Raw genomic sequence first — 12,800 nt, forward strand, 5'->3', positions numbered from 1 at the left:
TGAGTTAGAGACAGACGAGAACGAGAGGGAGTGAGTTAGAGACAGACGAGAACGAGAGGGAGTGAGTTAGAGACAGACGAGAACGAGAGGGAGTGAGAGAGACAGACGAGAACGAGAGGGAGTGAGTTAGAGACAGACGAGAACGAGAGGGAGTGAGAGAGACAGACGAGAACGAGAGGGAGTGAGAGAGACAGACGAGAACGAGAGGGAGTGAGTTAGAGACAGACGAGAACGAGAGGGAGTGAGAGAGACAGACGAGAACGAGAGGGAGTGAGTTAGAGACAGACGAGAACGAGAGGGAGTGAGAGAGACAGACGAGAACGAGAGGGAGTGAGTTAGAGACAGACGAGAACGAGAGGGAGTGAGAGAGACAGACGAGAACGAGAGGGAGTGAGAGAGACAGACGAGAACGAGAGGGAGTGAGAGAGACAGACGAGAACGAGAGGGAGTGAGTTAGAGACAGACGAGAACGAGAGGGAGTGAGAGAGACAGACGAGAACGAGAGGGAGTGAGAGAGACAGACGAGAACGAGAGGGAGTGAGAGAGACAGACGAGAACGAGAGCGAGTGAGAGAGACAGACGAGAACGAGAGGGAGTGAGTTAGAGACAGACGAGAACGAGAGGGAGTGAGAGAGACAGACGAGAACGAGAGGGAGTGAGAGAGACAGACGAGAACGAGAGGGAGTGAGTTAGAGACAGACGAGAACGAGAGGGAGTGAGTTAGAGACAGACGAGAACGAGAGGGAGTGAGAGAGACAGACGAGAACGAGAGGGAGTGAGAGAGACAGACGAGAACGAGAGGGAGTGAGTTAGAGACAGACGAGAACGAGAGGGAGTGAGAGAGACAGACGAGAACGAGAGGGAGTGAGTTAGAGACAGACGAGAACGAGAGGGAGTGAGAGAGACAGACGAGAACGAGAGGGAGTGAGAGAGACAGACGAGAACGAGAGGGAGTGAGAGAGACAGACGAGAACGAGAGGGAGTGAGTTAGAGACAGACGAGAACGAGAGGGAGTGAGTTAGAGACAGACGAGAACGAGAGGGAGTGAGTTAGAGACAGACGAGAACGAGAGGGAGTGAGTTAGAGACAGACGAGAACGAGAGGGAGTGAGTTAGAGACAGACGAGAACGAGAGGGAGTGAGTTAGAGACAGACGAGAACGAGAGGGAGTGAGTTAGAGACAGACGAGAACGAGAGGGAGTGAGAGAGACAGACGAGAACGAGAGGGAGTGAGAGAGACAGACGAGAACGAGAGGGAGTGAGAGAGACAGACGAGAACGAGAGGGAGTGAGTTAGAGACAGACGAGAACGAGAGGGAGTGAGAGAGACAGACGAGAACGAGAGGGAGTGAGAGAGAGAGACGAGAACGAGAGGGAGTGAGTTAGAGACAGACGAGAACGAGAGGGAGAGAGAGAGACAGACGAGAACGAGAGGGAGTGAGAGAGACAGACGAGAACGAGAGGGAGTGAGTTAGAGACAGACGAGAACGAGAGGGAGTGAGAGAGAGAGAGACGAGAACGAGAGGGAGTGAGTTAGAGACAGACGAGAACGAGAGGGAGAGAGAGAGACAGACGAGAACGAGAGGGAGTGAGAGAGAGAGACGAGAACGAGAGGGAGTGAGTTAGAGACAGACGAGAACGAGAGGGAGTGAGTTAGAGACAGACGAGAACGAGAGGGAGTGAGTTAGAGACAGACGAGAACGAGAGGGAGAGAGTTAGAGACAGACGAGAACGAGAGGGAGTGAGTTAGAGACAGACGAGAACGAGAGGGAGTGAGAGAGACAGACGAGAACGAGAGGGAGAGAGTTAGAGACAGACGAGAACGAGAGGGAGTGAGAGAGAGAGACGAGAACGAGAGGGAGTGAGTTAGAGACAGACGAGAACGAGAGGGAGAGAGAGAGACAGACGAGAACGAGAGGGAGTGAGAGAGACAGACGAGAACGAGAGGGAGTGAGAGAGACAGACGAGAACGAGAGGGAGTGAGAGAGACAGACGAGAACGAGAGGGAGTGAGAGAGACAGACGAGAACGAGAGGGAGTGAGTTAGAGACAGACGAGAACGAGAGGGAGTGAGAGAGAGAGAGAAGGGGAGTGAGAGAGAGAGAGAGAGAAGGGGAGGGAGTGAGTTAGAGATACAGAAATTAATTGAATTCAATTAAATTCCAATCAAATAACAGAATAATAATGTGGAGTGGTTCAATAGTGAATACATGATGTTGTGAAAGGCAAAATCTTTACTTGCCAAGAGAGGATAATATACATTTTAGAGTGAAAACTACCATTTAGGTCCACTAGTTTCAAAAAGCATCCAGAAAGAGTGCAATCATAGTCCTTTAATTCATCTCTACAAACAATTAGATGCTGTAATCAGGTCTGGTCATTTCTGATCAGCTGGTCTGTGAAACGTACCTTTCCGGCTCTTCTGATAGGCTGTTATTTTGCCATTGGAGACAGCAGCCTCAGAGTTTACATATCTGAGGATGAACCTCGTGAGGTAGACATCCACCTCACTCACGTGCACCGACAGTTTGACCGTGCTCTGAGGGACGAAGAGGGGGAGGAGGAGGATGATGAAGAGGATGATGGGGTAGAAGAGGATTAGGAGGTGGAAGACGAGGGAGGAGCAAGAAGAGGAGGGTAGGAGGAAGAGGTGAAAATGAAGGCGGTGGAGGAAGAGTGTAGAGGAGGAAGAGGAGGAGAGGGGTAGAAGAAGAGGATGAAGAGGAGAGGGTAGAGGAGGGGGAAGAGAGGTAAAGAAAATAATAAGGTCTGCGTTAAAGACCCTGTGGTAGGATGAGAGGTTAGAGGACTCGGGGGGGGGTCAGGGTTTCCAGTGCCTAAGAAACCGTTGACCAATGACAGGAAGTGCAGCCACCGCCAGTTCTAGACCCCGCCTCCGCATGCCACTACTAGCTAATCACCAGCTACCTCTGTTAGAGGTCACACTCACACCCAGGTCACACTCACACCCAGCCTCTCTATCCATGGGGAGAAGAGAGCGAGGGAAGAAGTTAAAGAAGAGCAGGGAGGAGAGGAGAAGAAAGGAGGGACTGGGAGAAGAAGGGTTAGGACTGCATCACACATGATCTATTCCCTATGTAGTGCACTAAATAGGGAATAGGGTGCCATTTTGGGTTGAAGCCTAGGATACCACCGAGTCAGACACTTACAGTTGCCACACATGGAGTTATTCCCATCTTCCAGGATGGACACCCTGCCCATCATGTCCAGGCCACCGCGGTTCACATAGTGCAAGACTATTTGAAACAGGTCCGGAGAGCTAACCGAGACTTGAACCACCACCTTAGACTGGCGGGAGGGCATGGAGAGAAATGGAGAGGTAGGGGGGGAAGGGGGAAGGAGGGGGGATGGAGAGGAGGGGAGAGGGAAGGGAGGAGGAGAAGGGATGGAGAGGAGGGGAGAGGGAAGGGAAGGGAGGAGGAGAAGGGATGGAGAGGAGGGGATAGGGAAGGGAGGAGGAGAAGGGATGGAGAGGAGGGGAGGGGAGAGGGAAGGGAGGAGGAGAAGGGATGGAGAGGAGGGGAGAGCAGGGAAGGAAGAGGGAGAGGAGGAAGGAGGGAGGATGGAGGAGGAGAGAAGGAAGGGAGATGAGGGTGGGAGTGGAGATGAGGAATGAGGGAGGGAGGGAGGGAGGGGGAGGGGGGTAGGGGGAGAAGGGATAAGAGGAGGGGACAGGAGGGAGGGGAGATGGAGAGAGGATGGAGGAGGAGAAGGGATGGAGATGAGAGGAGGGAAGGAAAAGGAGAAAGGGGGGAGGAGGAGAGAGGGAAGGGAGGAGGAGAAGGGATGGAGAGGAGGGGAGAGGAGGAAGGGAAGAGGGAGTAGAGGAAGGATGGAGGAGGAGAGAGGGAAGGGAGATGAGGGTGGAAGGGGAGATGAGGAAGGAGGGAGGGAGGGAGGGAGGGGGAGGGGGTAGGGGGAGAAGGGATAAGAGGAGGGGACAGGAGGGAGGGGAGATGGAGAGAGGATGGAGGAGGAGAAGGGATGGAGAGAGGAGGGAGGGGAGAGGGAGAGGAGGAAGGAGGGAGGATGGAGGAGGCGAAGGGATGGAGAGGAGGAGAGAGGGAAGGGAGATGAGGGTGGAAAGGGAGATGAGGAAGGAAGGTGGGTACAGGAGAGAGCAGGGAGGGAAGGCCACTCCTTTATTCCAATAGCACCACCACCACTGCAGCCAAAGCCAACCAGTCCAGCACCACAGAGATGGGAAGAGGGCGAACATCCTATCTTTGCCATTGACCGCTTATGTGACAGCATGGGCAGCGCTGTTGAGGGCTCTCCATTTTAAAGTAGATCATTTCTTCTCGCTTCTTTTCTACTGCCATCTGCAGTGCTAGAATGTTTTATCAGAAATGTAATTTACTGGCTAACGCTGTGTACACAAATGGACAGAATATATTTTGTCCTACGTCCTTTTCACGCAGTCTTGCCCCGCTACTGGTTGGATAAGTGTAGTGTTTATAAGAAGGAGGGGAGTCTGCCTCTCGTCAGAGATCACATTTATTTTGGGGAGATATTTGGGAAATATTACAGTTTCATTCAAGACAGAATAAACATTGTTTCAGGTGATAATAAAACATGTTTTGTTTAGTTACATTTGTCTCAATTTGTTTCTGTCACGTTCTGACCTTTATTTCCTTTGTTTTGTCATTATTTAGTATGGTCAGGGCGTGAGTTGGGTTGGGCAGTCTATGTTTGTTTTTCTATGATTTGGGGATTTCTATGTTTCGGCCTAGTATGGTTCTCAATCAAAGGCAGGTGTCATTAGTTGTCTCCGATTGAGAATCATACTTAGGTAGCCTGGGTTTCACTGTTTGTTTGTGGGTGATTGTCTATGTTAGTTGCTTGTGGCAGCACAGTTCTCATTATAGCGTCACATTCGGTTATTGTTTTGTATAGTTTGTATTCAGTGTTCAGTGTTTTCTTTTATTTAAAAAAATGATGCGTTCACACCACGCTGCGCTTTGGTCCGCTTCTTACGACGATCTCTAACTTTATTGCAAGTCAAGCTAGCTTACGCAGAGCAGTTAATGTTAGCAAGCTAGCTTACGCAGAGCAGTTAATGTTAGCAAGCTAGCTTACGCAGAGCAGTTAACGTTAGCAAGCTAGCGAAAAGCTAGGCTAGGTGGAAGATACTGAAGCAACACCTAATAATTATCATCATAAACAAACGTCATTACCATCAAACTTTTCCGAATTCAAACGGGAGGCAACAGTCATATAATATTAACCTCCAATGTTATAATATTCAACATTCCTATTAAAATAGTACTAATTTATAGTACCTCATTCTGTGGTTAGGTAACTTCCTGTTCAATTGACAGACTCTGGCCGGACTGTGGTTAGGTAACTTCCTGTTCTATTGACAGAGTCTGGCAGGACTGTGGTTAGGTAACTTCCTGTTCTATTGACACTCTGGCCGGACTGTGGTTAGGTAACTTCCTGTTATATTGACAGAGTCTGGCAGGACTGTGGTTAGGTAACTTCCTGTTCTATTGACACTCTGGCCGGACTGTGGTTAGATAACTTCCTGTTCTATTGACGGACTGAATATGACGCAGAGTTTGAAAAATTCCTGCAAAATGCCACTCCGTTGCGAATGGTCCCCATTGAAATGAATGACATCTGGCGTAACTCAACAGACTGCAAAGTTAGGACGGATGTGTAGGGGGCGTAATTCCTTCTGCTGACCTGGATGTAATTCTGTGATACTTCCTTAATCCATAGGAAGTCCCGCCCAGTTGGCTACTTTAAAAATGGTGAAATCCCTCAATGGCGCTGCCCATTTTAAAACAGGACCAAGTGTGCCCTCTATCCATCTCTATGCCGAGCACACCCGCCACCCACCCACCCACCCACGCCACTCACCCACCCACTCAATAAAACACACTAGTAGACCCTCAATGCAAACACGCTAGCTTCAGCCATCATTCACTCAAGCATAAAGCAAGCTGGGATACTATAGATAAACCATAGACCTATTGGATCTTCTTCACAGAGGAGAATAAATTATGGTTGTCACATGCAGGGTTAGAATGAATTCTCGGCCAACAATGATAATACATCTTGTAAACATTTCATTATCTTAGACTTCAATATAACATGGATCCACTAAGATAATACCAAGGATTTATATAGTAAGGACTAAGATAATACCAAGGATTTATATAGTAAGGACTAAGATAATACCAAGGATTTATATAGTAAGGACTAAGATAATACCAAGGATTTATATAGTAAGGACTAAGATAATACCAAGGATTTATATAGTAAGGACTAAGATAATACCAAGGATTTATATAGTAAGGACTAAGATAATACCAAGGATTTATATAGTAAGGACTAAGATAATACCAAGGATTTATATAGTAAGGACTAAGATAATACCAAGGATTTATATAGTAGGGACTAAGATAATACCAAGGATTTATATAGTAAGGACTAAGATAATACCAAGGATTTATATAGTAAGGACTAAGATAATACCAAGGATTTATATAGTAAGGACTAAGATAATACCAATGATTTATATAGTAAGGACTAAGATAATACCAAGGATTTATATAGTAAGGACTAAGATAATACCAAGGATTTATATAGTAAGGACTAAGATAATACCAAGGATTTATATAGCAAGGACTAGATTCATCCCTTTAGGAATTAAGTTACTGCTATTGTTTATACAACTACAAAAAAAAATGCATAATTTGTTAACATACAATAGCTGCATGCCCAGAGTGAGACCTAAGGCAATAGAAGGAGGACAGAGTCCTATACACATATATCTAGTACAGTGTGTGGGTCGAGTGTAGAGCCATTGAGTTATACTGTACACTCAGAGGACAGTTGATTAGGTACATATAGTAATGGGTCAGACCCCTCTTTGCCTCCAGAATAGCCTGAATTCTTCGGGGCATGGGATTCTACAAGTTGTAAGGAAACGTTCAAACGGTGATCGATTGGTATCAAGGGACCTAACGTGTGTCAGGGAAACATTCTCCACACCATTACACCACCAGCCTGTACCGTTGACACCAGGCAGGATGGGGGCCATGGACTCATACTGCTTACGCCAAATCCTGACTCTGCCATCAGCATGACGCAACAGGAACCCGAGATGTTGTCGGACCAGGCAATGTTTTTCCACCTTTAATTGTCCATTGTTGGTGATCTCGTTCCCCAGGAGGCCGGCTGTTTCTACGATACTGGATCCGGTATGCCTGGCACCGACGATCATACCATACTCAGTCGCTTAGGTCACTAGTTTGACCCATTGTAGGTCACTAGTTTGACCCACGTGACTTACTGTCTGTAGGAGCGAACCATTTTCGTGAACAGAGTGGTGTACCTAATAAACTGGCCACCGAGTGTATTTTAGGCTATATATACACACACACTATCTATTACTATAGAGCACATGTCTCGCTTAGAGAAGACTAACCTGTATTGGGGACATCTGAGCGTACCCTCTCCAGCTAAACCTTTCAAATTCCGCGGGGTTGTAACCGAAACGCACCGGCCTCCCGTCCAGCGTGGCACCCTCCTCTATCTCAAACTTCAGGTGGTGCAGGTCTGGAAAGTAGTGGTCCGGACGAGGCCTGGGATGAAGGAGGAAGGAACACTGGTTTAAATAATTCGGTCTTTAAAATAAGATTCTGTCCTCAGCTGGATACAGTTTCTCAAGGAGTTGAGTTAAAACAGCTGTCTGGAAGAAAATAAAAAGTGTTTGGGAGCATGTTTTTATTTTGTCTGTGTGATGCAAAGTGAATGTTTTTACACTGGTTTTTCAGTCACCTGTTACACTTGGGTCCCTCTACGTTGGGTCTGCAGCGACATCTCCCGTTCCTCTCCCCACAGGACTGTCCCGCTGATCCTCCAATGTCGCACTGACAACCTGCAACACACACACACCAACACATCTAGATATACTGCAGTACAACCTGCAACACACACACCAACACATCTAGAGATCATGGTATACTGCAGTACAACCTGCAACACACACACCAACACATCTACAGATCATGGTATACTGCAGTACAACCTGCAACACACACACCAACACATCTAGAGATCATGATATACTGCAGTACAACCCTCAACACACACACCAACACATCTAGAGATCATGGTATACTGCAGTACAACCCTCAACACACACACCAACACATTTAGAGAGCATGGTATACTGCAGTACAACCTGCAACACACACCAACACATCTAGAGATCATGGTATACTGCAGTACAACCCTCAACACACACACCAACACATCTAGAGATCATGGTATACTGCAGTACAACCTGCAACACACACCAACACATCTAGATATACTGCAGTACAACCTGCAACACACACCAACACATCTAGAGATCATGATATACTGCAGTACAACCTGCAACACACACACCAACACATCTAGATATACTGCAGTACAACCTGCAACACACACACCAACACATCTAGAGATCATGATATACTGCAGTACAACCTGCAACACACACACCAACACATCTAGAGATCATGATATACTGCTGTACAACCTGCAACACACACACCAACACATCTAGATATACTGTAGTACAACCTGCAACACACACACCAACACATCTAGATATACTGCAGTACAACCTGCAACACACACCAACACATCTAGATATACTGCAGTACAACCTGCAACACACACACCAACACATCTAGAGATCATGATATACTGCAGTACAACCCTCAACACACACACCAACACATCTAGAGATCATGATATACTGCAGTACAACCCTCAACACACACACCAACACATCTAGAGATCATGACATACTGCAGTACAACCTGCAACACACACACCAACACATCTAGAGATCATGACATACTGCAGTACAACCTGCAACACACACACCAACACATCTAGAGATCATGATATACTGCAGTACAACCCTCAACACACACACCAACACATCTAGAGATCATGGTATACTGCAGTACAACCCTCAACACACACACCAACACATCTAGAGATCATGGTATACTGCAGTACAACCTGCAACACACACACCAACACATCTAGAGATCATGACATACTGCTGTACCCAATTATCACATAACTTATCACTTAACTTAATTCCTCGTACAACAGACCAGTGTTATTGTAGCAGAGGAGATTTGGAATCACACTCTTGATTTGGAATCACACTCTTGATTTGGAATCACACTCTTGATTTGGAATCACACTCTTGATTTGGAATCACACTCTTGATTTGGAATCACACTCTTGATTTGGAATCACACTCTACGGAAGTAGCCTTTCTTGAGACATGTAAAAGCCCAAATGTTTCCCCGGAACCAAGAGGATGTCCTCTTGATCTAATGGTTAAGATGTTGGGTTGGTGATTCGGACTGGTTCCGACTGGTTCCGACTGGTTCCTACTGGTTCCATGAGGCTTACCTTGACAGCCGAAGAAGCTGTCACTCTGCAGGTTGAAGTATCCATCTTTACACACAGAGCAGGTGCCACCGCAAACATTGGGCTTACAGGGACACTGGCCGTTACTCTGAAACACAGAAACAGAGAGGAGATGTTGTTCAATTATTATTATTATTATTATTATTATTATTATTATAATTATCATTATTATTATTATAATTATTATTATTATTTGTATAATTATCATTATTATTATTATTATTATAATTATTATTTGTATAATTATTATTATTATTATTATTATTATAATTATTATTTGTATAATTATTATTATTTTTATAATGATTTTATTATTATTATAATTATAATTAATATTTGTATAATTATTATTATTTGTATAATTATTTTATAATTATTATTATTATAATTATTATTTGTAGAATTATTATCATTTTTTATCATTATTTTATTATTATTATTATTTTTATAATTATTCTTTTTTAAATTATTTTATTATTTCTATAATTATAATCATTTTTTATCATTATTGTATTATTATTATTGTTACTATTGTTATAATAATAATTATTTTTAATTATTATTCTAATTATTATTCTAATTATTATTATTATTACACTAGTAGTGCTAGCCAGTGTTATTGGATATGTCCATTCCAAAGAGTATTGAATCACTGAGAAAACCCCATCTTTACTGCTAAACCATATTATTAGCTAAAGTACTGTACGTCCATGTTGTTATTAACAAGCCCACTTCTCACCTGAGCACACTCTGCCACACCACCCATTGTCCCTTCAACGTTGCATTCACAGTCTGAGAGAAAGAGGAACACATGGAACATTCATTTCACTACTGGGCCGTCATAGGAATATAAACCTCACAATAACCAACACAATGCCTCCTTTTGATGACATTTAAAGCAGGGGGTGGGCAATTCCAGTCCTCGAAGGGCCTGATTGGTGTCACAGTTTTGCACCCAGCGCCCAGAACCCAGCCCCCAGAACCCAGCACCCAGCCCCCAGAACCCAGCACCCAGAACCCAGCACCCAGGACCCAGCCCCCTGCACCCAGCACCTAGCACCCAGCACCTAGCCCCCAGCACCCAGCCCCCAGCCCCCAGCACCCAGCACCCAGCACCCAGCTAACACACCTGACTCCAATAATCACCTAATCATGATCTTTAGTTTAGAATGCAATTTGATTAATCAGCTGTGTTTGCTGGGGATGGAGAAACAGTGTGACACCAATCAGGTGCTCGAGGACTGGAGCTGCCCATCCCTGAAGGGTAAAGTTGTGTCTTACTGGAGCATCCATAGACGGTGTCAGGTGACAGGTTCCAGAACAGAGGTTTACACCTGTCACAGGCCACTCCCTCCACATAGAGAAGACACTCACAGGAGCCAAAGGTTGGCAGGGCCTCGTTCTGTACAGAACCGGCTGGGTTACATGTGTCAGCTGCAGAGCACAGGAAGAAACAAAAAGCTTGGTAAAATACAGTAAACAAATAGTTTAGTAAAATACAGGAAACAAATAGTTTAGTAAAATACAGGAAACAAATAGTTTAGTAAAATACAGGAAACAAATAGTTTAGTAAAATACAGTAAACAAATAGTTTAGTAAAATACAGTAAATAAATAGTTTAGTAAAATACAGGAAACAAATAGCTTAGTAAAATACAGGAAACAAATAGTTTAGTAAAATACAGTAAACAAATAGTTTAGTAAAATACAGTAAACAAATAGTTTAGTAAAATACAGTAAACAAATAGTTTAGTAAAATACAGTAAACAAAAAGCTTAGTAAAATACAGTAAACAAATAGTTTAGTAAAATACAGGAAACAAATAGTTTAGTAAAATACAGTAAACAAATAGTTTAGTAAAATACAGTAAACAAATAGTTTAGTAAAATACAGTAAACAAATAGTTTAGTAAACTAAGGGAAACAAATAGTTTAGTAAAATAGAGTAAACAAATAGTTTAGTAAAATACAGTAAACAAATAGTTTAGTAAAATACAGGAAACAAATAGTTTAGTAAAATACAGTAAACAAATAGTTTAGTAAAATACAGTAAACAAATAGTTTAGTAAACTACGGGAAACAAATACTTTAGTAAGATAGTCATTATTTTATCTTTCCTTATAGATGGACAATGGACAATGATACAAATCAAACCAAAATGTATTTGTCACGTGCGCTGAATACAACAACAACCTTACAGTGAAATGCTTCCTTACAAGCCCTGAACAATGCTGTTGGAAGAGAATAGAGTTACAAAAATATTTACTAAATTAAATAAAGTTGAAATAAATAAAAAAGTAACAATAGAATAACAAGGCTATATACAGGGTATTACGGTACAGAGTCAATGTGGAGGCTATATAAAGGGTATTACGGTACAGAGTCAATGTGGAGGCTATATAAAGGGTATTACGGTACAGAGTCAATGTGGAGGCTATATACAGGGTATTACGGTACAGAGTCAATGTGGAGGCTATATACAGGGTATTACGGTACAGAGTCAATGTGGAGGCTATATAAAGGGTATTACGGTACAGAGTCAATGTGGAGGCTATATACAGGGGATACCGGTACAGAGTCAATGTGGAGGCTATATACAGGGGATACCGGTACAGAGTCAATGAGAAGGCTATATACAGGGTGTTACGGTACAGAGTCAATGTGGAGGCTATATACAGGGGTACCGGTACAGAGTCAATGTGGAGGCTATATAAAGGGTATTACGGTACAGAGTCAATGTGGAGGCTATATAAAGGGTATTACGGTACAGAGTCAATGTGGAGGCTATATAAAGGGTATTACGGTACAGAGTCAATGTGGAGGCTATATACAGGGTATTACGGTACAGAGTCAATGTGGAGGCTATATACAGGGTATTACGGTACAGAGTCAATGTGGAGGCTATATAAAGGGTATTACGGTACAGAGTCAATGTGGAGGCTATATAAAGGGTATTACGGTACAGAGTCAATGTGGAGGCTATATACAGGGTATTACGGTACAGAGTCAATGTGGAGGCTATATACAGGGTATTACGGTACAGAGTCAATGTGGAGGCTATATAAAGGGTATTACGGTACAGAGTCAATGTGGAGGCTATATACAGGGGGTACCGGTACAGAGTCAATGTGGAGGCTATATACAGGGGGTACCGGTACAGAGTCAATGAGGAGGCTATATACCGGGTGTTACGGTACAGAGTCAATGTGGAGGCTATATACAGGGGTACCGGTACAGAGTCAATGTGGAGGCTATATAAAGGGTATTACGGTACAGAGTCAATGTGGAGGCTATATAAAGGGTATTACGGTACAGAGTCAATGTGGAG

At 43.9% G+C, this 12,800-nt stretch overlaps 1 protein-coding gene across 1 annotated transcript in view; it reads right to left on the reverse strand.

The window, feature by feature from the left end:
- Window positions 1–12,800, reverse strand: part of LOC139416955 (laminin subunit alpha-5-like) — a 250,153-nt gene that overhangs the window by 117,806 nt on the left and 119,547 nt on the right. Inside the window, exons 17-22 of the mRNA XM_071166167.1 lie at window positions 10,756–10,908; window positions 10,214–10,266; window positions 9,457–9,562; window positions 7,810–7,909; window positions 7,457–7,613; window positions 3,168–3,306 (exon numbers count right to left, since the gene is read on the reverse strand). Of these exons, the coding sequence (XP_071022268.1) occupies window positions 3,168–3,306; window positions 7,457–7,613; window positions 7,810–7,909; window positions 9,457–9,562; window positions 10,214–10,266; window positions 10,756–10,908 (708 nt within the window). The remainder of the gene's footprint in view (window positions 1–3,167; window positions 3,307–7,456; window positions 7,614–7,809; window positions 7,910–9,456; window positions 9,563–10,213; window positions 10,267–10,755; window positions 10,909–12,800) is intronic.

Source organism: Oncorhynchus clarkii, chromosome 9, assembly GCF_045791955.1.
Source record: "Oncorhynchus clarkii lewisi isolate Uvic-CL-2024 chromosome 9, UVic_Ocla_1.0, whole genome shotgun sequence".
NCBI classification, from domain to species: domain Eukaryota; kingdom Metazoa; phylum Chordata; class Actinopteri; order Salmoniformes; family Salmonidae; genus Oncorhynchus; species Oncorhynchus clarkii.